This window comes from Ciconia boyciana, chromosome 8, assembly GCF_034638445.1.
Source record: "Ciconia boyciana chromosome 8, ASM3463844v1, whole genome shotgun sequence".
NCBI classification, from domain to species: Eukaryota; Metazoa; Chordata; class Aves; order Ciconiiformes; family Ciconiidae; genus Ciconia; species Ciconia boyciana.
Genome location: NC_132941.1, coordinates 52927950 through 52949798, shown reverse-complemented (window position 1 = coordinate 52949798; position 21849 = coordinate 52927950). Strand labels below are relative to the sequence as shown.

Genomic DNA, 21849 nt, shown 5'->3' with positions numbered 1-21849 from the left:
AGATGGACTCTGTAAGTGTAGAGGCATCTTGGCTATTGCAGCTAGGGATGCTGACAGATGCCAACCAAAGGGTCAACATATGTGGGGAGAAAATTGCAGTCCTAGCTTAAATTCATATTCTTGGATTGTATTAGGGCAGGATTTGGAGTAATGCAGCAAAGCTTGAGCTGAGCTTGGTCTGGGCGCAGTGACTACAACTCCCTGTGTGCCTTCTGTGAGGCTCAAACTCTCTTTGAATCCTCATCAGGGATGAGGGCTGACGAGTCTCGGTCTAGACAACCATGCCACATCAGCTTTAGAGTTGCGTTTTGATGCCTGAGAGACAGGGGCATCTGTAAGGGTTAACTCAAGCTGTAAAGCACTGCCTAATTTTTACAGATGGTGTGAGTGCAAGAGCGAACCTCAGACTGGCTTGGCAGTGCACAGAGATAACTTTACATAATTCCCTGCAGATGTTGCTGCAGAATGGTTTTAATAATGAATTGTGAAGTCAAGCTCAACTCCAGTATAAAGGGAGAACTCAAAATAAATGCAATCTTTTGTTCTGTGTTTCAAAAGCAAGTTTTCTAACAACGTTTCTGTGATGCTCTGGGTTGAGAAAGATGGCAGGGGAGGGGACAAGAGAGAGTTTGTGCCATTATAGCCCTGACTTTCTGGGTACACAGGCCAATCTGGCTGATTTGTCTGCAAACCATGAACCCCCATGAACCCAGGGGTGGGTGGGAAAGGGTGGTGGGACCAAATGGCAACTGCCCTAATGCTTCTAATGAGGGGATGGTGCAGAGTAAGTACTTCATGATCAGCTGGGCAGAGTTCTGCAGTTTGTGGCTGTCATGCACAGTCTGCATTGTGGAACTTGTCTGCACTTCAGCCATTTTCAGCTAGGAGTCTGTCAATTCTTGCACTATGCTGTAATTTCCTTTCTGTAGGGTTATGGCTTAGATGTGCCACCATAATTCAGATTTTTGCCTCATAAGGAGTGAGCTGCCTCTGCAATGTCTGCTCAGCCACTCTTAGACCTTGCACGTCTTGCTTGTGAGCATCCGTTTTTGACTTCTCTGCTGCCGGGGTTGCTGCTGCAAGTTTCTCAGGCTTCTCAGTTGTTCAGTCTGTTTAAGTAAAACAATTTTTTCTGTGGACATGCTATTCCAATGAGCTGCATTAAAGCCTTTCTTTTGTCCTTCTGAGAAGCAAGCTTGAAAAGGGAGAAGAGAATTTCAGAGCAGAGGCTGGTTTTCTCTGAACCTGGCCAGTCACTGCTGATTTCTCAGTGGTTGCAGAGGTTTCTTGTTTATACTTTACCGTTGCACATAGTTCATAAAGGAAATCTTTAGCAAGAAATTATAACTTCCATGAGCTCTGTGGCAATTAAGAGCTTTAATCTTAGTGATGGCTTGAAGAATGAAAGCAGCTTAAAACCTCACTTAGACTGTTGCATGCTCTGTCTGCACGTTGCAATGGATTTGGTTGAGTTACTTGACCATAAGCTACCTCAAATGTGACTTGACCTTCAAGTGGTATGTGGGAGCCTGTTCGTAAGATCAGTGGAGTCGTGAGGTCCCCCTGCCCAGGCCTTTCAGGGGCTGGGAATGGCAGTAGGGAGGCGCAGTGGTATGGGGGAGGCATGTGTATGCATGCCCAGGTGTGGGTGTGAGGGGTTGTCTTTTAGCAGGGAGCCCTGTTTAGACGGATGGAGGCTCAGCTACCTTACGGCCCCAAACACAAGACCTTAAACTCAAGTCCGAGGCCATGATGCAGCTCAGTGAGCCAAACCAGAGGAGCTGTATTGCGAAATGGGCTAGCACTGGGTCAGCGTCAAGGCTGTGCAATCCAGCCCTCCAAAGACGGTTTTACCATGGTTTGAATTTGGCTCAAGCAGACATTTTAAGTGTAGGCAAGTCCTTTTTGTGCAATTGTGTTTAATTTCTTTCTGAGGAAGAGTTTACATAAATTATTCCAATCTAATTGATATCAGCTGAAAGCCAGCTTCTGACATTTTGTGCCTAATTGTAAGTGCATGTTAAACTGTGTTCGCTACCCATGTTGATACGTTACTAGTAAAATAAGGAACAACCATGAAGATGTGTTTTTGAAACGGTCTGGCAGATCCTGCGTGTTCGCTGCTGTGGGCTTTGTGGCAGGAGAATCTACCTCCTGCTGAGGAGGAATAACTAAATTTAAACTTTCCAGCCATGAGCCTTGTGAAGCAAAGTTTCCAAACCTCTGCTGGGCCAGAAAATGGAAAGCCATGTCTGAGTTTTGAGAGTAAATAAATAGAGCTACCTAGCAGCTGTGTGGTACGAGTGAGGGGTTTGTTGCTTGGGGCACATTGTTTGCCTGCTGCAGGCCCCAGGGGGGAAAACGAGGGTTTGTAACTACTGTCCCCTGGTAAAATCTTCTGTGACAGGATTTGGAACAGACTTGGGTGACTTTTAGCATCAACACTTGAGCATTGTTTCAGTTGGTTTCCTTTTTTTTCTCCCCCCCCCCCCCCCCTTTTCTAAGAAAGTTACATGTTGCATGGCAGCAGAGCCCAGCAAAGCCTCCCTTCCCCTTGCCAGGCCCAGGGCTGCGGCCTCCCGGCTGTGGAAGGGCTGGGTTGCCATCACACAAGTCTGGACTTTGCCCCACCATAAATTAACTATTTTTTGTGCCCCAAAACTACAAACCAAGCTGGCTCATCCCTGCCTTTGCTAATCGCAGGTGGGCTTGGGAGTCTCCTGTGAAATTTGTTGGTTTTATAACAGCCATTAAAGTCTGTAAACTGTTTTGAGGTGCATGTACAGAAATAACTATTTTTTTCAACTCCCTTTGCGGAGGCTGAAAGACTGGTGTTGAACAATAGTTTGCATTGTCCTGACAGAGCAACTTGCATTTTTGGAAGAGATTGGGAGATTGTAGAAAACAACAGAAATGGTTTACCTGCTTGGCTTTTTATTGTCCTGTATCTTAACCCTGACCTTACCTGAATGGAGCAGAATCTAAGTTGTGTTCGTATCTGAGAGCAGCAAGCTCTTGGGTGAGTGAGTCTAAATCAAAACCAGTGCAGGATTCAATAAATCAATGTAGCCAAGCAAGAAAAGAGACAAGTATAGTTATGGTTGGGATGCATTTAGCCTAAAGATGGCTCACCTATAACTTTATTCATCCATCCATGGATGTGACCTAAAGGTTATATCTGTATAGTTGGTGAATACTTAACATTTTTGTAGGTAGTGGTAGAAACTTGGATGTTCAGGTGGGAAGGCAAATGACTGGTGCTTATGGCCTGAAGTCCCATTTCAGTTAGCTTCTCTCTCTTATTTCTGTTCTGTGCAGTACTTTCCAGCTTCCCAGGGCACTGAATTCAGGTCATGTTTGTTAAACACTGGCTGTGGTGACAAGTGCTCTAGAAGCACTTCTTATTTTGTATCCTGTTCTGAAATCTGTGCCCTTCTACTAAAGTCTTTCCTATTTCCATCTTTTGACTTCTGTGATACCTCATATTAGGATTTGGGCAACATTTGTGCTATTTTCCTATATGTTCACATACACATATATACATATACAAAGTGTTCTGATGCTGTAGATGTACATGTTGCAAGACTTGCTTTGAGAAACTGAATTGGAGAACTCAAATCAGCGTTGTCATGGATAGACTTCAGATTTCTTAAAATAAACTGATGTTTACTCCATTGCACCCTTTTTTACATGAGGCCTACCTGCGCACTCGTTTACCGATGTGAGAGTATCTGATAGAAATGGTGTAGTAGGACTAAACCCCTTCTTCTAGGAGGCTGCAGAATAACTCAAACCTGCACCAAAGCTGCTGACTCTGTGCCACCTTCTTAGTAGCATCTTGCTATTCTTGTTCCTCTTAATGTTGACTGAGCAACTTCTTTTGCTTCTTTTTGTAGGTTGGTGGTTTGTGAGCACAGCAGAGGAGCAGGGCTGGGTCCCTGCTACGTACCTGGAATCCCAAAATGGAACCAGAGATGACTCTGACATCAACACATCCAAACTTGGGGAAGGTATGGAAAGCTTTTTGTTATCAAGGGGAAACTGGTATTCACTTGCTTTATGTTTTTCCTGCCATAGGAAACCTTTGAAAACTCTTGCTGCCACTTGTGGCTGTTAATCCAGTGCAGTAACCTCTTCTCCCATCTTGTGTCAGTAAACTGTTGCAGAAGAAATTGGAGTGAAGTACCATGCCTCTATTCCCTTTGTGACCAGCTTGGGCTGTGACAAAAGGTTCAAAAGCTGAAATGATGCTCATTTTAATACCCTTAAAAAGCATACAAACAACCTATGTGCAAGTCCAAGCAGTAAATTCTGGTAGTCCAAGTTCTGGTCTTGGACTCTCACATCCATGGAAGGAGAGAACTTGCATGGCTTGTTTGCAGACATTATACGAGTGAGAGCTTTTAACTGGAAGAAGATGCTTGTTAGAGCTACAGGCCGTTAAAAGGAGTGAGATTTAATTTTAATGGTTGCTTCTCATTACAATTTGCTTCTCATTACAATTTTTTTTTAATTAATCCTTGAAACTAGTTTCACTGCTGTTTGCTGTGGTCTATGATTGTGTCGAAAGGTAATTTTATTTGGTGTGGTCTCATTCTATTAAAACTGAGATGCCATTTGTCATGTATATGTATTTAGCTGCACTGTTTTATGGCTAAAGATGTTTAATTCAGGTTCCAGAAGTGGAATAGTACAACCTCACATGTTCCTCTGTTCCATTATGAAAGACTAACCACATCTTAATGGACTTCTCATGTAGCAACTGTGTACAAAGGACACTTTTATTATTGTTTGCTCCATTCTAATGAATCTCTTGCTAAATTTCTAGGTGCTCTTGACGTGACACTTATGTAAAACGTATGTGGAAACTCAGCTGACCTTTCCTTAGCACAGGCAGGAGGCTTAGAGATGTGTTGGGGTGACCATCTGTCCATTAAGATAGAACACAGGCAAAACATAACTTTGTGCTGGGCTCCAAGGGTGACATCTGTGGCTTATTGAAATCTTTGGCTCTGTAACTCATTTCTCCCTGCTCAGAGCTACCCATATCCTGGGTCACTTAGGGTTTAGAGACAGACTGGTTGTAGACTAGTAGGCCAGGAACCAGTCTGGTATGATGCAACATCTTAGCAGATGCAAAAGCAGTTAGTAAAGTTTCCCTGTTAGTAAAGAACAAAAACTTACTGCTCTTTTCTGAAAGAGTTGAAGAATGCCTTGTCTGCTGGTCTGTAGCTTCCTCCCTTTTCCCAGCTCTTAAATATGATGCATGCTTGACAGCCTTATTGCTTAAACTGCTTTCATTTCAAGCTCTCCTCCGCCTTTCATGTTGCCCTCTGGAGTGTACTCTGCACAGGGCTGTTGCCACACAGCAGTCTTTCCTGGGTAATGGAAAATCCATCAAATGTTCCTTATCTTTTTCCTCTCGGTCCCCTTTAATCCATTACACTGCTCTCCTCATAATCCATTACACTGCTCTCCTCAGCTATGGTCAGCAGTCGTGCTCCCTGCCTTACTCCAAATCCAGATACGCTGAAACCTGAGACTGTTCTTCCCTTTCTGTTCAGTTCCATCTCAGTGACAAATCTAATTGCATTACCTCTGCAGCTGCTTTGATGTGCCCCAGCTTTCGCTTGCTTTTCAGTAACTTTGTTTTATATTAATAACCACATAAGCTGAGACTTCTTTTGTTCTTCCCCCCCCTCCAGTTCTTCTTTACTTGGGCTATTCTTCTCCTAATAGTTATTCTATAAGAAAGGAAAGGACAACTCAGATGTGCTCTCTTAAAGAAAAGTGTATAAAAGTGAACACACTTACACAGCAAACTCGCCAACTCTCTCTCAGTAGGCAGGAGAAAGGGGTTCCAATATAACTGAGGAGGAAGACACTCTACGTGGATTAAGTGCCCTAGCCCCTGGATTTAGAATTCATACAAGTTTTAGAGTGACTCCTGGAGATGCTGACTGCCCACAACTGTGCAATCTGTGCTCTGCCTACTTTGAAAGGATAGAAACAGTAATGCAGGGAGCTTGCTGTGTCAGCCTCTTGGCCCTCTCCATTTGCAGTGGGCCTGGAACAAGTCCACAAGCCAGGCAGACCCAGAGGTCTGCTCTGCTGTGGCAGGCCCTTGTAAAGATAAGGAGGTGCTGAATGCAACTTACTAATAATGCTGCCTTTACATAGCAGTAATATTTCCATGTGTCTTTGTTTAAATAGTCTGTTCCCTGAGAAAGACAAAAGTGTTTCCTCCCTGCGTCTCAATCTGCACAACATCTTTTGTCAGGATGAGGGTAGGCAGTCGACTGCTACCTGGGTCTGTGTTTAGACCAACACCATCTCAGAAGGCTTGGAAAACATTCAGAAAGCAATCTTAATAAACATTTGCAGCCACAGGAGCTGTTAAAGTAAACATCTTAAAATGGTCTCTGGAAAGGTTTAGACACTTGTTGATAAATAACCTTTCTGGTGACTAACTCTGGCATGACCAACCAAGTCCAAGTCTGGGATCAAATGGCAAAATTCAGTATTGTTGAGGAGAAAAAAACCTGACTCGTACAAAAGCATCATTGTGATATAAAAGGGCTATCACAGGGGACAGTCATATGTTGTGAGGAGGACACGGTGTGGTGGATCTGTGTGACCCGCTGTGTTCAGGGGGTGCTCCTGGATGGCTGAATCTTCCAAACTCCCGGTGCGAGCAAGGAGCTGTGGATGACTGCTCTGTGTTGACACCTGAAGCAAATTTCTACTCCTTCCATACCCCTCCTGCCTGCAAGCCTTTAAGTTCAACATCTTTCATTTCTTCCCTTCTTGTATAGAAACGTCCTAATGTAAGCAGCCTTACTGTGAATTTAGCTTTAGCTTCTCTCTCTGCTGTAATCTGTATGTCTAGTGAGGTGTCCTGTGTTGCCTCTTGTGTAGCGTGTGTGGAACTGGCAGTCTAAGGTCCTGTTGATTTGGAGAATACCACCAGGTTAAACAAATTGGTAGGAAAAACATGACCAGTAAGGAGTGAAGACAGCTCATCTTCTGTGCCACCATGGGCTTCCAAGAGGATCACTGATTTCTGTTAGCCAAAACCACAGCGATCTATAAACTTGAAATCCATCTCCTCTGAAAATTTGTGTTTCTTCTTTGACCCACATGGGATCAAAGGGGAAGTACAGAGTACCACAAACTAGACATTGTGTCTGTTCAACACCACTCACCACACTTCCATTTAGGGTGACTAGGGAAGGTTTAGGCCTTACAGCAAAGGAGAAATTGAGGAGAGTGAGCTGGGTGCAGAAGTCTGGTCTAAGCCCGACAGATATGAAGGGCAAAAAGGCAAAAGCCACTTTTTGGGGAAGTCATTAATTTTTTACTTGTTCAGCTAATCATTCCCCAATCAAATAATTTTCCTGTGCCCAATTGTCTACAGAATATAGTTCTAGAAGACAATGGTGTCTGCTTTCATGAGTATAAGGGTATATTCTCCAAATGCGTGCACATAAGCAGAATTGAGTGATTATTAATGATGTGATATCAGAGTTTATGAACAGCTTCCCAGCATCACTAGCAAAACAGTTGTGTTTGCACCCTAGCAATAGCTGAAGTGTAATATTTTGCATTGCTTTGTGGCAGCACCAAGCACCCTTGCAGTGGTTGCCAAACTAGCGTGGAAGCCCTTGAATGGAAAAAGGGAAGTGTTTGTGTTTCTGTACCAGTCCAATGGTTCCTGTGTCATTCACACCTTCACAAGCAGAAGGAACTGAGTACAGTTCTACATATGTGATTCAGAAAACAAGTGGTGTCCTCTGTGCACAGCTGCTCTCAAAATGTCATTTCCATAGGTGTCTTGTCTTTGTTTATATTTTAAGCATAAATTATTGTTTTCAGTGTGTAACTAATTCTCAGTTCTGGCTTGTTAGCTTCTTGAGCCTGCTCAGTAGTTGCAAGGTGAGGTTTTTCCTTATATTTGTAATTGGTATATTAAAAGTTTGGATTATGAGAATTACCTGTGGCAGCGATTGTGAGTCACATGTTGCAAGCAAGGAGACGTCAGACACTTTTCGCTTGGGTTCCATTCCTGAGTGCTGCTGTTACAAGTGAACTCACATAAGAGAAGCTGCCTTTTTTTTTCTGTATTTTGTTTATAGTGTGATAATTTGCTTAGAGAGGGTTAGAGCCCTGTTGGGTTTGATGTCGTAGACTGAATTCTCCAAAGATCATGCAGCCTAACTAGGAGATGCAACAGCAATGATGTTGGTAAGTCCTGCCACTGCAGCCTCCTTGGACAAGTTGTCTTCAGTTGTGCAGCTTCTTTTGGGGTGTGTGTATGTTTTTGTTGTTGTTGTTGTTGTTTTTTAAGGAAAGCCAATAGCAAGGGTAGCAATTTGTGACAGTTCAAGGTGGATCACGTTGCTCAGGCTCAAGAAACTAACTTGTTCCACTGTACTATATAAACTAAAACAAAATGTCTGCATCCCACCTAACCCATTCCTGCTAACAAGACCAGTGCTTGTAAATGCCATGTTTTGTTTTTATTCCTCGCCCTCCCGTCATTTTTTTCTCTTTTTTTTTTTTTTTTTTTGTTTTGTTTCCATCCATGTTCCAAACTAGTTTCTAAGCGACGCAAGGCTCACCTGAGACGCCTGGACCGGCGATGGACGCTGGGCGGGATAGTCAACAGGCAGCAGAGTCGAGGTGAATTAATAGCTTCCTATGGCACCAGACCCTAAGGGTGCACCAAAAGCCATGCTGCAGCTTTGGCTATTGTGCGCCAGGGTCTGCATCTTTGGCGATCTGATAGAGAGAGGCCGAAGCTCCAGAGTTCAGATGTGACAGCTTGAGGGTGTCTTGGAGCCAGGGTTAGGCACCTCAAGAGCTGGAGGCTAATAACCAAGGGTAACTCTGCAGTCTGACTCCTTGTGCTGCTCGGGGAAGTTCACATCTGTTGTGTTTTAACTTTGGGCATATTCGTACTCAGCCTTTCCTACCTCAATAAGGACAAGTTATACTTTCAGGGCTATTAAAATAAGAAGAATGCCAAAAAGTCAGGATCAGAAATGTGCACACTGGAAAAGTGCTTGGTGTGGAAAGATGAGAATCATTCCAGTTTCAGTCCCCTCTCTTACTTGCAAGCAGCGCTTGGTACTAAAGACAGACTTCTTTAGAACTTTTGGGAGCTTTTGGTGTCAGTCCCAAGTGTTTAAAATATCACCGGTAGCAGTTGGGGTTTTTTTTTTTTTGGTGTTTGGTGTGTTTGTTGTTTGTTTTTTTTTTCTTTGCTGGTCTGACAGGGAGCAGCATGGCGGGTTGGGGGGGGAACACCTTGTGTTCTGAAGCTGCATTTGGTTAAAGTCTGAGTAATCTTCCAAACCAAGCATTTCTCCAGTGCATGTGAATCATCTTTCCCAGAGTAAAGGTACCCCTTTCTATCCCCTTTTCCCCTTCTTGCAAGATTGTCCAGATGTGGTATTCATTGCACTTTAAAAAGGAAGGAGGTGGGGGGAAGCACCATTTGCACCTCTGTAACTTTCAGACAACCTTACTGAGGGGATGGAACCAGATGTAAGCACAAGAGGAGCTTCCCAGATGAGGAAAAGGTACCTTTTCCTACTAAGGAAAGAATGCACTTTTAAAGTAGCAAATTTATTTTCTCTTGGATTTGGTGGTAGTTGTACGTGCAGACTCGTGTGTGTCAAGCACATGTAACTTTCCAGTGACCTTTTACCTTTGCCTCAAAGTATTATTGAGGAAACCAAAATAACAAGAGGGGTGTTCTTCCTACCATAGCTGACCCTACAGCAACTGGAAGTACCCTCAGAAGACAAGGTCTTGCTTCTCAGCCACGAAATATACCCTGAAGGCACCAAAAAAATAAAAACCCGTAAGCACACACGCTGGCTTGTGAAAAAGAGTTTGTGCTTATTTCTGTACCCCAAAAGTTTGGGAGCTACTTATTTTGCATTGTCAAACTCTGCCAGATACTTCATGGCAATTTAACTGGGAGAATTTCTGGGAATCAGTTTTCTAAAAAATTTGTTTACTCGTTTAAACAAATATATCCTTTCATATTCATACAATATTGCAAACAAAGCTCCATAAAATATTAAGGCTGCATGATCATTCACTTATAGTCAACTGGTAAGACTCAAGGACCTAAGCTGCATTCCCAGGTCTTCCCTCTTGCACTCTTATGCCCACCATCTGTGTGCATCTTCTCCAGAGCTGCCCTCTGGCCAATGTCACAGTGTTTTCCCTGGCAGTCTTCCCCACCACAGGTTCCCCTAGTCTCTTCTATTCCTGCCTTTTTCTTGCTCCTTAACAGTTTCTTCCCTATTAGGTCCAAGCAATGCTGGGGTTTTGAGTGTGTTGGGGAGTATGTGCTTTATCTCAAACTAAATCTCAGCACTTGAACTTGGCACAAACAGCAGCATCTCAAGGTTTGGGGCACCCTCCATGGCTGAGATGCTTCTATAAGCTCTCTCCAGTGCATTTCAGCCACAGCTAGCCAGGCTGGCTAAAAATAAGCTGTTTAATGTCATCTGAAATAGTAGGTTAGGGAGCTCTTACAGGAGCAGGCTGATGGGAAGTAAAGAAAGTGATTTGAGTACTTGGGGGGCAGGTTGGAGACAGTGGCTTCATCATCTGGCATAGCTGCAGCCTGTACAGACACCTACCCCTTCCAAACTGCAGTTGTTGAAAGTATGAGTCTCTCTGGCTGTCCAGCCTGCTGCTCTCTAACAGATCACAGTTTATGTGAGGTCAGGAGAGATTCTTTCTCCCTTCCTTCCCTCCCATCCCAGCCCAAAAGACTTCTAACAAGGCCAAATTTGGGTGGGTTTGCACAGAAATGACAGAATGCATGAAGTGTACACACGCACCCCCCTGCCAACCTTCAAGTTCCTGCTCCAAAGCACAGAAGAACTAGAGCTGCTCAAAGAGGAGGTTGCCAGAGTTGTTCAACACAGGCAAAACGGCTTCCCCTCCCCCACTTGGCCTCTTTCTTGGAAATAAATTCAATTAAACATTTTGGCTGAAGTTCTTCCCACCCAGCGACATTCTGCTTGAGATAGTCCGTGCTGTTGGAAGGGTTAGCTCCGAGAGTTCACTGGAGTTTAAAAGCAAGCTGTAAAGGATGCTTCCCTTTGTATTTATGCTTGGGTACCACTAATAAGCATTTTTACTGACTAGGTCTATGATAGAACCACTTAAAAGCCAGAACTGAAGGAATTAAGCATTGTTTCTGAAGGCCAGGATTTTCTAAGTGACTTGGATGTTAAAAACACTGGAAAAGCCTGAGTGCAGAAGGGAAGGGTTTACTTCCCTGTTACAGACTGCCTAATGGGGGAGAATTATCAGGGGTAACATATGGCTTGCTTATTTCTACCCTTTCCAAAGCCATTTGCAGAGGCTAAGCATCCCTGAACTTCAGATATTTGGGAGCAATGTTACCAGGTCTGTGAGTAAGAAACGTGAAAGACAAATTATTGAATATCATGGTAGTGCTCCTTCTTTAAAGCTGAAAAAAAAATCTGCAAAGAGAACAGCTGTAGTCTGTTTTTACAAAGAGAAACAGATGACATTTGTTGCTGAACTTTTCTCTTTAAAATGATCCGTGGTGTGCCCAGATCTAAGAGATTACACTAGTTTATGTTTCTTATGTATCTTCAGAGCTTGATGGGGGGGTGGTTTGGGTTTTTTTGGGGTTGTTTTTTTTTTTTTTTAGAATGTTAAATGTTTTTAAATGTGGTACATTTTCTAAACTTTTGTCTGTGCTTTACGGAACACTAGTAATACAAATATGGATTGTGAGGAGAAGCCTGAACATTTGTAGTTTTCCTCAGTCCTGACACTTGTTAGACCTGCAAGCTGCAGAGTTTGTGTTCTCTTGTACTGGGCGAAATGCTAATTCTACACATGCATTTATTTGGAACTTCCCCTGGAAGAGGACTTGGGATTGTTTACAGGCTGATTTCATGAGAAGTCATTTGTGCTATTACAGTTTGATTGGGAAAAGTGGGGGTTTACATGCCTGTTTTATATGCCAGATAGTTGACAAAAGTTATTGCTGCTTTGGTTTTGTGCCCAACACTTTCAACTGGAGCTGTTACAATGCAGGAAAGTACTTTAAAATTATTCATATCAAAAATATAGTGACATATGGGCTGAATTTCTGCCAAATGAGCCTATTATTTCAGAGTAGCTGCTAGCACAAGAAATAAGCTATTCAATGAAAGAGTTAAAGTTAGAACTTGGAAACTGTAGGTCTTCCTACTGCTTGCCTGACTTATAGAGAGAGGGAGCTTGATGGGAAGAGATGGATGGGGTATAGAGGGAAGGCAGCTGTGTAACCCAGTGGTCTCGATACTTGAACCCCATCTCCTAGCCTGGGTGGGTTATTCTGCAGCCAGTTTTCTAGCTGTGGAAAGAGCCCTCGATCAGTACTGGTAATTCAGCCTGGCTGGTGTGCACTCTTACCCTTTCCAGCACCCCACCAGAGCCACTTTGCCCTCTTGGGCAGCCCCTTCATTACCCACAGGACTTCTCCCTTTGTTCTCACTCTCTTTCCCTGCTTGTCCTTGATGCTGGTGAAATGTTTGTCACTCACAGCACAAGGCTGCTTTGCCATGCTAAATCAAACCAGCACAGAGCAGCTTCAGACTTAGTTTATTCTTTCTTTTCTTTTTCTTTTTTTTTTTTTTTTCTCCTCTGTGCTCCAAGGAAAGTAGTAAATGTTTATTGCCCCTTGCTGGTTGAAGAAAGAGCATGTGCAATACAGAACTGTTTGGAAGAAATGTCATTATTGTTCTTTTCTGTCTGTTGGCATGAGGTTTTCTGTTATTTAAAAAAAAAGGCGGGGAGAGGGACAAAGGCTGAAGAGCTCCTGTCTGCAGATGAACACATTTGATAACTGTGGACAGTTATTTTCTTTGCTGAATATTTAGACAAGTAAAACAAAGTCCATGTTGAATTAATGCATCGCTTTCTGGAACAGCAAGAGTTTTTCCAGAAGCAGGTCTGACAAAGGGGGGCTGGAGCGGAGGAGTGGGGGAGGGCGAGCGCAGACTGCTGACTGAGGGGAAAGTATTTTGAAAGAAAATTCTTCTGTGGTTTGGAAGATGTAGGGTTGGGGCTGTTGCATTTTTCTGAGAAATCGTTAATTGGCTAATTTCTAGCCCAATTCCCCCCTATCCCCACCCTTACCGGCATTTCAAACAAGGATGGGGTCACAGAAAGTTGGGGGCATGTACAAACACCAGCTGAGCAAAGGATATTACTCCCTTACTTGGTTGGCTTCTGAAGTGCTGCAGATAACTTCCACACTTATTTATGGAGGCAGAAAAAAACAAACTTATAAAATGTAGGTGAAGGAGAGGTATGCGAAACGGGGTGCTTAGAACTTGGAAGCAGAAACGTATGAGCGCTGGCCATTTGCCTGGGAGAGATGAGACTGATTATGCAGGCCTGGAAACGTGCATGGTATTTTAGCTGCTTAAAGGCAAGGTTCCTGTCCCAAATAGTTTACAGCCTAAACAAAGAGAACAAGATCTGCGCATCAAAGGAGCCTGGGCAAGTGGCAATTTGGCATGCATCTTATTACGACCAAAAGGTTTTTCACAGTGGAAAGTGATATTTATTTGGTATTTTTAAAAGCTTTTAGAGAAAGACTAAAACTAAGCTTGTTTGGCAAGGCAGGAAGTCAGAGTAGGTAAGGCTTATTTTAGGAAGGATTTGAGAGTTTCAGGTTATTTGATACCACAGAGGAGGCAGCCTGCTCAGGTTGATGAGGCATCATAAGAAAGGCATGGGGCTGAATGGGAAAAGATGAAAGGATTTGGAGGAGTGGGAAATCCAAAGGGAGCAGAGCATGTGAGATTGTGTAGGAGGGTATTAAAGCAAGGCAGAGCACACAGGCTTGAAAATTCAAGATGGGACGACTGAAGTCTGGCTGAAGTACCAGAGTGCTGCTGTGCCAAGAGCCTTGGGCAAGAGCAGCGTGCTGAAAGGCTGGGAAGGGAGCAAAGGAGGCAGGAGGTGGCTGTAGTGGCTGTGCACAAGAGGTTGAAGGGCTATAGTGGTGAGGAGCAGCAGTGATAGAGGATTTTGAAGATGTTGGGGAAAGGAACCGTTACCTTGGTGACAGACTAGGAGGAATCTGAAATAACCAGTGCCAAGGGAATCGGGAAGATTGAATAAGGAAGATTTGGAAGGTGCTACTGAACCTCTACATTGCAACTCAAGCAGTAAAACCGTAGGTCTGCTTTCCTTGACCTGACAGTAAGTATAAATCCAGACAGCCAGAGGAGGGACCAAGTTGCCTTCTCAAGACACCTCATAACTTTAATGTGTAGTATGTGTGTGCACGAGTGCACATGTGAAATCTGAAATTCTGGTTTGACAGATGGGATTGGAGGAGCCTCACAAGCTGTCAGGTTTAGTGTCTTGCTCTGTCAGACAATTAGGTACCATTTCTTCAGGAACAGATGGAGCTTCATCTTAGCTGTTTTGAGTTTTTTTCTGTGGGAGAGGTGTCTTAGTGGGTCACCTGATACGGAAAATGCCATGCCTGGTGCCTAAAAATTCTTTGAGATTCCCCTTTTACTACTAGACAGAAATATAGCAAGTGAAACAAAAGAAAACCTATTTGGGTATATGCTGATTAAAGGGAGTGTGATGGGATGGACACATGTGCTGACTCTTTAGTTACAAGCTATAATCCTGCTCAAAAGGAAAAAACACAGCACAGTTGTCATGGTCTGCCATTATCCAAAAATAAATGTAATTGGCATTAAGTCCTCCTAAACTTTAACAAGTTAAATGTAGCATCCCTACTTTTTCTGTGACTAGTATGTAGTATCATAGCCATTGAACAGGCTGCATGAGATGGAAGAAATATTTCAGTCCCCACTACACTATGGCTGCAAAGGTGACCTTTCACTACTTGATGAGCATTGCCAAGGTGCCTACAAGTCATCTTGCTCTGCTGTAAATTGTATGATGGTTTGAGCTGTATTATAACTCCTATTTATGCAAAAAGTTGCACTTTATTAAGTTGCATCTTAAAATAGGTGAGAGAAGATGTGTGGGCACTCTTAAATTATCCTAGCCTGGTTTTAGATCAAGTTTCCTAGGAGTGTCTTGACTCTGCTTCCAGCAGTCTCAGAAATAGGCCTTTTTCCTCAAAATTAAGTGAAGCTGCATTGAAACTGGCCTGGCTTTGTACAGAGAAAAGTTTTACACAGAGTTTGTGGTGCCACCACTGAAAGAACCAGTATCACCTTCCCCAGCATCTTCCCTTCTCCTGTACACTCATGCAGATCTGCAATGAACCAAACCCAGCTTAGGGTCATACTAAATTTTCCTTGGTCAGGTTGGCTTCAAGTCCATCTCGCAGCAGAGTCATGAACTGTGTGTGCAAGGAGAGGTGGCAGGTGCAAGGCAGGATGAAGGAAGGAGAAGGGAACAGTCTCAGCTGCTGCAGCACTAGGCATGCATTCATAAACTGTGTTCTTAAAGCAGCTTTTTAGTTTTAAAGCTATTGCTATTTATGTTTAGGAAGGGCTCATCTTGGCAGAACACTGTTATGTTGCTGGAGGGGATGCAAAATGCTTGTGTTGATGATTTGGCATTTTTTTTTCTTCTGACAGCCATGGAAGGGCATTAGATGTCTGTGAATTGTGAAGGAGTGACCCATAACTCTCAAATACCACCAGCTTCCTTGTACCAGGTCTGCTGAACATAGCATGGTTGCGTACATCTGTACAAAGCACATACTATAAATAGCTGTAATGCAGGGCATTGTACAGCTCACATGCTTTGTCCTGTATATATGCACACCTCTCAACTGGACTGTGGCAACCTCTGCTATGCTTGCTGGGGGGACATCTCAGTTGCTAGAAAAAGCCCTCTCTGTAGTATTGTGGGCTGTTACAAGGACGTGGGAACTGTCCTCTGCTGTCCACACTGTTTTTCCAGTGATCCACCAGGATCTGTCTCTATATTTTGGCCCCAAGCCTCTACTGTCTTTCTTCAGGAGACTTTAGGTAGGACCAGAGTTAGAGAGAAGCCTGCCTTTCTTTGGGGAGGAGAAAGATTGATAGGGAAGTGAGGTTTTGGAATAATTAGTGGACTGAGCACTGGGCTGCCAGGGTGTCTGGGAGGGCTGGGCAGAGCACAGCTACAAGTGGGTGGTATGAGTTGGATAGTCCAAACAGTACAGAAATTATTGTTGTGCATGTTTTAAATAGTGTCTGTGTCCAGGGAGGGGGGAGAATGACACATGCTAATCCTTTCCTTCCAGGCTAAGTGGGTTGCAGTTGGATAACGCATGATGTGACAGACTTGTTTTGTAGCTCTTTGACAAACAGGCTTTGCTTCTTCATGCATGCCTTGTTCAGATTTACTAGTGCAGCTAAATTTCCAGTAGAGGTACCTCTATCAGTTCAGCTGGGGAAGGTATCTTTCAGCTGCAAATTAGAAGTAAAGAAATATAAGTGAAGTTGGCTGATTGAGCTATTAACAGATCTCTGGGTGTCATACATTAAGAACAGAGGTGCCTTTATGCCATTTTCAGCAGATCTTGAAGGGGAGTAGGACTCTCATCCCATTATTTCCAGAGTGCAGCCTTCTAGCTGATGTCTGTGCTTTGTAGCGTGTAGTAAAGTTTATTTTGCCCACTTGACCTCAACAGTGAAGTTGATGTAATGGAAGCTGCAGCTGGGGAATACAAATTATACTTTTGTTTGCATTTTTTTGCTGGTAATTGTTAAGTCAAAACTGAATTAAAATTAAACACTTTTGTGTTCTCTGTAGATCTGGGCATACAACTTTGGTAGGTCTGGGATGGTTCACCGACTTGTGTTTTATACCATTGCCTGTCATACTATCTGAATGAAACCAGCATGATATTTCAGATTTGTCAGTGTAACTCAGAGCAGTGTCTTTCTACTGGCTGATGCGCTGCTGATTCTCTCATGAAACCATTCATCTGTGCTAAGTCTTTCCAGTAACTTTATGTATCATTCATGAAGTGTCAAATATCTTCTCTTAAAGACTTTTGAATAGTAATCTGATATGTTGAATGCTACATCAGTCCTCTTAAGTCACACATCCACTGAAAGCTCCACTGCTCACTTCAGCAAATCTTGGTTTATACAAAACATCCACTGGCTAGAGATAGTCTTTGAGAAGCAAAACAGAATGACACTTTGGTTGCAAGGGGGCCCATATCTCCAGAAAATTGTTTAAGTTACAAACCTCATGTATGTTTGTGGTATCCCCTGCACCACTGAAAGAAACCAAATGTGTGTAATCTTGGAAATGGCTGTAATTTTTTGCTGTGAAAGCACTTTGCAAGGGGAAATTGTAATGGTGGCTTCTTGTTTCTGATCTGTAGGCTTAAAAATAGAACTGCTAAACAAAAACATTGTAGGACCCTCTTTTCTAAGTTAATTTTTAACACTGGTTTTGTTGACTTGCTTCATGGAAGAACTTTTTTTCTCTCTTCCCTTCCAACTTTCATTCAGTCTCTTTTTCCCCTCCCTCTGTGTAGGGAGGAATCACCTGAAGGCTCTCCTCTCAAAGAGCAGTAGTCTTGAGTTGAAAGCCGCAAGACTGAAGATATAAGCAACAGAGGTGCTTATGGACAGGCTAAAGCAGTGGCAGCTTAGAAAAGCCCACCAGTCTCACCTGTGCATCCTAGTGTCACAGTACTTGGATGGGGCTCCATCCTCCTTAGGAACTCTGTTTTAGTTTCTAGAGCTGGTCAGTGTCTCTGGTCATTCAGAGCCACTGGTAGGCAGTATCGAGTGTGGTGTGTGCAAGGCAGCAAGGTGAGAGCAGCAACATGCAAAGCAGTAATCTCAATACTGAGGACAGAGTGCTGCTCAAGGGCAGTCTCTCTCCTCAGTAAACCTGAGCAAAGGTGAAAAGCTCAGGAAAGAGGCTGCAGCGCTCTCAGCTGAGAACATGGCTTCTCCATGCAGCCAGCAGCTGCTTTTTCAATGCACCACCTCAACACCATGGTCAGTCCTTCCTGGCCTGTTTTGACCAGAATGAGAGGAGTTGGAGGATATCTCTGCTCTTCTGCCTTACCTTGAAGCTAACTGGAAGGGAAGTCCAGGAGTCAGTGGCTGGGAGGAAGGCAGTAATGAACAGGTAGAGCAGTGATGTTTGCCCACATGCATGGCTGCAAGGCCAGAAGTTGTGTTTGCAGAAGTTGCTGGCTATTGTAGTAGCTTGCATGGACCTGTTGTTGTTTTCCCTGGCAAGCCGCTCATCTATGTTTGGAATGGAAGGAGTGGGTTTCTGGGGGGGAGGAAGGGATCTAATGTTTGGAAGGTGATTGCATCCTAGTTTGCAAAGGACACTCACCCCAAACTTTGATTTCTCTTGAATGATCAGACTCAGAAACACTGTTGGGGTTGATGGGTGACCACTGTCTCAGTTCCTCACACAGGAGAAGTCCTGTTGGAGCAGGAGTTTGGAAAGCTGTGTTGAAATCCCAGAGTGAGCATCTCACTCCTGGCCTCCAACCCTGTCCTCTGCAGAAGGAGGGAGGTCGCATCCCTGAAGACTGAGACCGCTCTGCCCAGCAAGAGGAGCTGAATATCTGGCTTTAGCTGCAGCAGGGACTGCTGTTTATGTGGAGGAAAAATGAGATCAACAGAGAAACTTCTGTTGTAGTTGTAGTGGCAAGGGTGAACTCCGATAGCCTGGGTTATAATTTGGCTTTGTTATGGGGGAGAGACAAAGCAGGGCCTTCTTCCAACACTCAGCAAACAAGCAAACACGTGGCTTAGCTCTTTATTACTGTCCTAGAAACATCCCTGGAAGTGTCCGAAGCAATGTGTATCTGGACAGTGCTGCAGCTCTGCACACCTGAACTTTCCCTCGGCCCTCTCCTCTCGGGGACAAGATCTAGCTGCACAGGGATCTTCTGCAGTTCACTTTAGTGCTTGGGGCTTTGCATGCAGTGGAAACTGGGCACGTAACTCCTTCAGCAGCAGTCACTTGAAATAGAGGAAAAATTAGTCTGCTTTTACCGCGCAGAGCAGAAACCCGGCTAGGAAAACTGTCTTGTGACTTTGAAGCCAGGTTTTATTTGTCAGGCCCCATCTTGTAGTAGAGTATTTCTGTGGGGAAGGTGTCATATTCTGATAGTGCTAATTACAGACTAGCTGGAATTCCTTACCAGTGATAAAACAGCTAAAGCAGCCCTTCTAGGGGAGAGCAGGAGAAAGTATTTTCCTCTTGGAGGCAAATGTTTTGACGGGTTTTACCCCATCAGAATTAGAAGGATGCAAATGCAACCCATGGAGGGAAGTTGACTTCAGAGATGTAGCTTTGCTGAATTTTCTGCCATCAGATGCTCTGCCAACATTTTTTTCCTCCTTTCTGAGGTATTATTTCTTACTTTGTCTCAGTAAGGTTTTTTTTTTTCTTTAAAGTTTCCATGCTTTGCCCAGCAACAAAATGCAGTTGAGCCACAAAACCAAACAGATGGTTCACTCTCTCCAAGAGTGTTTGCCTCAAGCTGCTGCAACCTTTTCGTAGCTCCTTTGTTTTGCAGTGATCAGGAGCTCTGGATTCACTTAATTTCCTGCCTGTTCCTGTGCACTGACAACTCTCTATTTGTTCCTGGCTGTGCCTTGTTGCAACTGCCAGTGGAAAGTGCTAGGAAGGCCAGTTGGGGTGCGCTTTATTGCTTGCTTTCCCCACCTTTGATCTAGCTGAAGAAACTCATGCTGTTACATGCACTGTAGCTTGGGTTCAGAAGAGGGGTTTGTGTCTTTCCGTGTCTGCCGCTGCAGAGCAAGGCTGGTAGTTCACGTTGTCAATGCCAGTTGTAATTTTAAGCTAACAGAGGAAAAGGTTGGCCTTGAGCGTGATGGAAATGCTACAGTAAATGACTCCTGGTGGGTGGAGGAAGATGCTGAGAAAGTGTCTGTTCTGCTCTGCTCATTGGCTTGCTCTCAGCAAGTCTGCTCACTTCTGCCCGGCCAGGAAGGGAATAGCCGATGGAGATGAATAGGGATGCTAAGTTTTTGGCTCAAACACCATACGTGAAATCTAGTTTGTGCTTTTGAAGTATGTGTCTTAAGTTCTGGCCCTCCTTTTCCACTGCCACCCGTGTATTTCTCTGGTGTGAGGTCTAGCCAAAGTATGTTTGCAAAACACTTCACGACACATGAAGGCAAGATGCTGTATGATCTCCTGTCAAATGCAAACCCCTTACATTCTTTTGTCACTTTTTAAATGCTGTTTAAAGCTCGTTGCTGTAGACCCACACTGTTCAAGAGGTGTAAGGAGAGCAGCGTGATGGGCCAGCCCCTCTGAGTTGGGGAGGATCGGTCCCTCTCAGGATGCAGGGCTCTGGTTTCAGTAAAACAATGCTTCGTGCAGCCATGTGCGTGTTCAAAAGAGCCAACTGGCTGGAGCTCCCGCGGTGACGCTTGGCTGATTTGGCAGCCAGGTTGATTCTGTCAAGTTACAGTATGGGAGTTAAGTCCAGCTTCAAATCCTCTCCCTTACCCACTCGAGGAACTTGGGTGGGGGGGAGCTCTCTGGGGACTCTGTGTCATTATTGGCATGGAAACACTTTGTGATTATCAGCAGCAGAGTAGTGGCAAGGGGCTGATTATCTATCATGTCGTCAGCATAAATAATCAGTGGGCCCCTGAGCAGGGCTCCACCTTTTGTAATGGCTCCACGTAATCACTGCATAACAGTTTAAAAGCAAGCAGAACAGGAAAAAAGCTGGGCTAATTCTGACCCTAACTGATGTTGCCTTTTCTCCCCTCACTAGAAGAGAAATATGTCACTATCCAGCCGTACGCCAGCCAGGGGAAGGATGAGATTGGGTTCGAAAAAGGGGTCACCGTGGAGGTCATCCAAAAGAACCTGGAAGGATGGTGGTACATAAGGTAAAGAAGCCATGCAGCCAGATTGCTGCAGAACCTGTGACAATGAGCTTTTCTGATCATTCACTTAATGTTAGCATTTAAATAATTCTGTAGCTGGGCAAGGAAGCCCAAATTGTTCATAATGCCTCTTTAAGAAATGTAAAGAAAAGGTTAAGATGATACAATGGTGATTGAAGTAACACTACAGTGTCTGCAAAAGCTGCGGATGATTCCAGTGGGGAAATTCCTGAACTTATAGATTTTTTTATTATTATTTTCTTCCTTGAAGTTAAAAGCCCATATTGGAGTTAAGATCTGTGAAACCTAACAAGGCTTTCTGTTGTGTGTAATTTTAATGTGTTTCCAGTATAAGAGTTATTCTGCAACATGTTTAAATCTATTTATAGCAATGCTGAAAGGCTGATTGTGATCTCTTGAGCTCTTTGGGGCAGGTAATGCTATTTTCAGGGATATAAGAGATCAGTTTGCTGGCTATAGCCCTTTTCTAAACTTAATGATGGTTTCAGCTAATTTGCCTGATTTCTGCCTGTCCACATTAGATATTCCTAATGTAGAGGGAGTGGATTCCAAGGGCAGGCAAAGTTATCATTGTGTATCAAACTTCGTTATGTATTTGAAACAGCAGTCACAGAGGAGACTTGTGACTTAAGAATCCCCTTTTTAAATGCTCATGGGGAGAATATAGGTTAGATATGTCTCAGATAGTGATATATGGTGTCAGGATGACTACTTAATGAGAGCTTTCTCCATCTAGGTTCATGCAGCATTTAGGTTTTAGTGCTCTTTCATGATTCTGCCCCTTGTTTTGTATCTATGTGTGAATCCAGCACTGCTGTGACATCCCATTTCTCTTTAAACAAGGTGTGATACAACAGGTAGCCTGTTGTATCACATACAAAAATGAAGGTTTATCTCTCAGGCAGTGCAAAACATCTCATCT

At 43.8% G+C, this 21849-nt stretch overlaps 1 protein-coding gene across 5 annotated transcripts in view; it reads left to right on the top strand.

Moving 5' to 3' along the window:
- Positions 1-21849, top strand: part of SH3PXD2A (SH3 and PX domains 2A) — a 273440-nt gene that overhangs the window by 229391 nt on the left and 22200 nt on the right. For 4 of the 5 annotated variants that reach the window (XM_072870728.1, XM_072870732.1, XM_072870730.1 and 1 more), the window contains 3 exons: positions 3897-4010; positions 8599-8682; positions 20792-20909. In XM_072870728.1, coding sequence (XP_072726829.1) covers positions 3897-4010; positions 8599-8682; positions 20792-20909 — 316 coding nt within the window. The remainder of the gene's footprint in view (positions 1-3896; positions 4011-8598; positions 8683-20791; positions 20910-21849) is intronic. The other variant, XM_072870729.1, reaches the window with a different exon arrangement.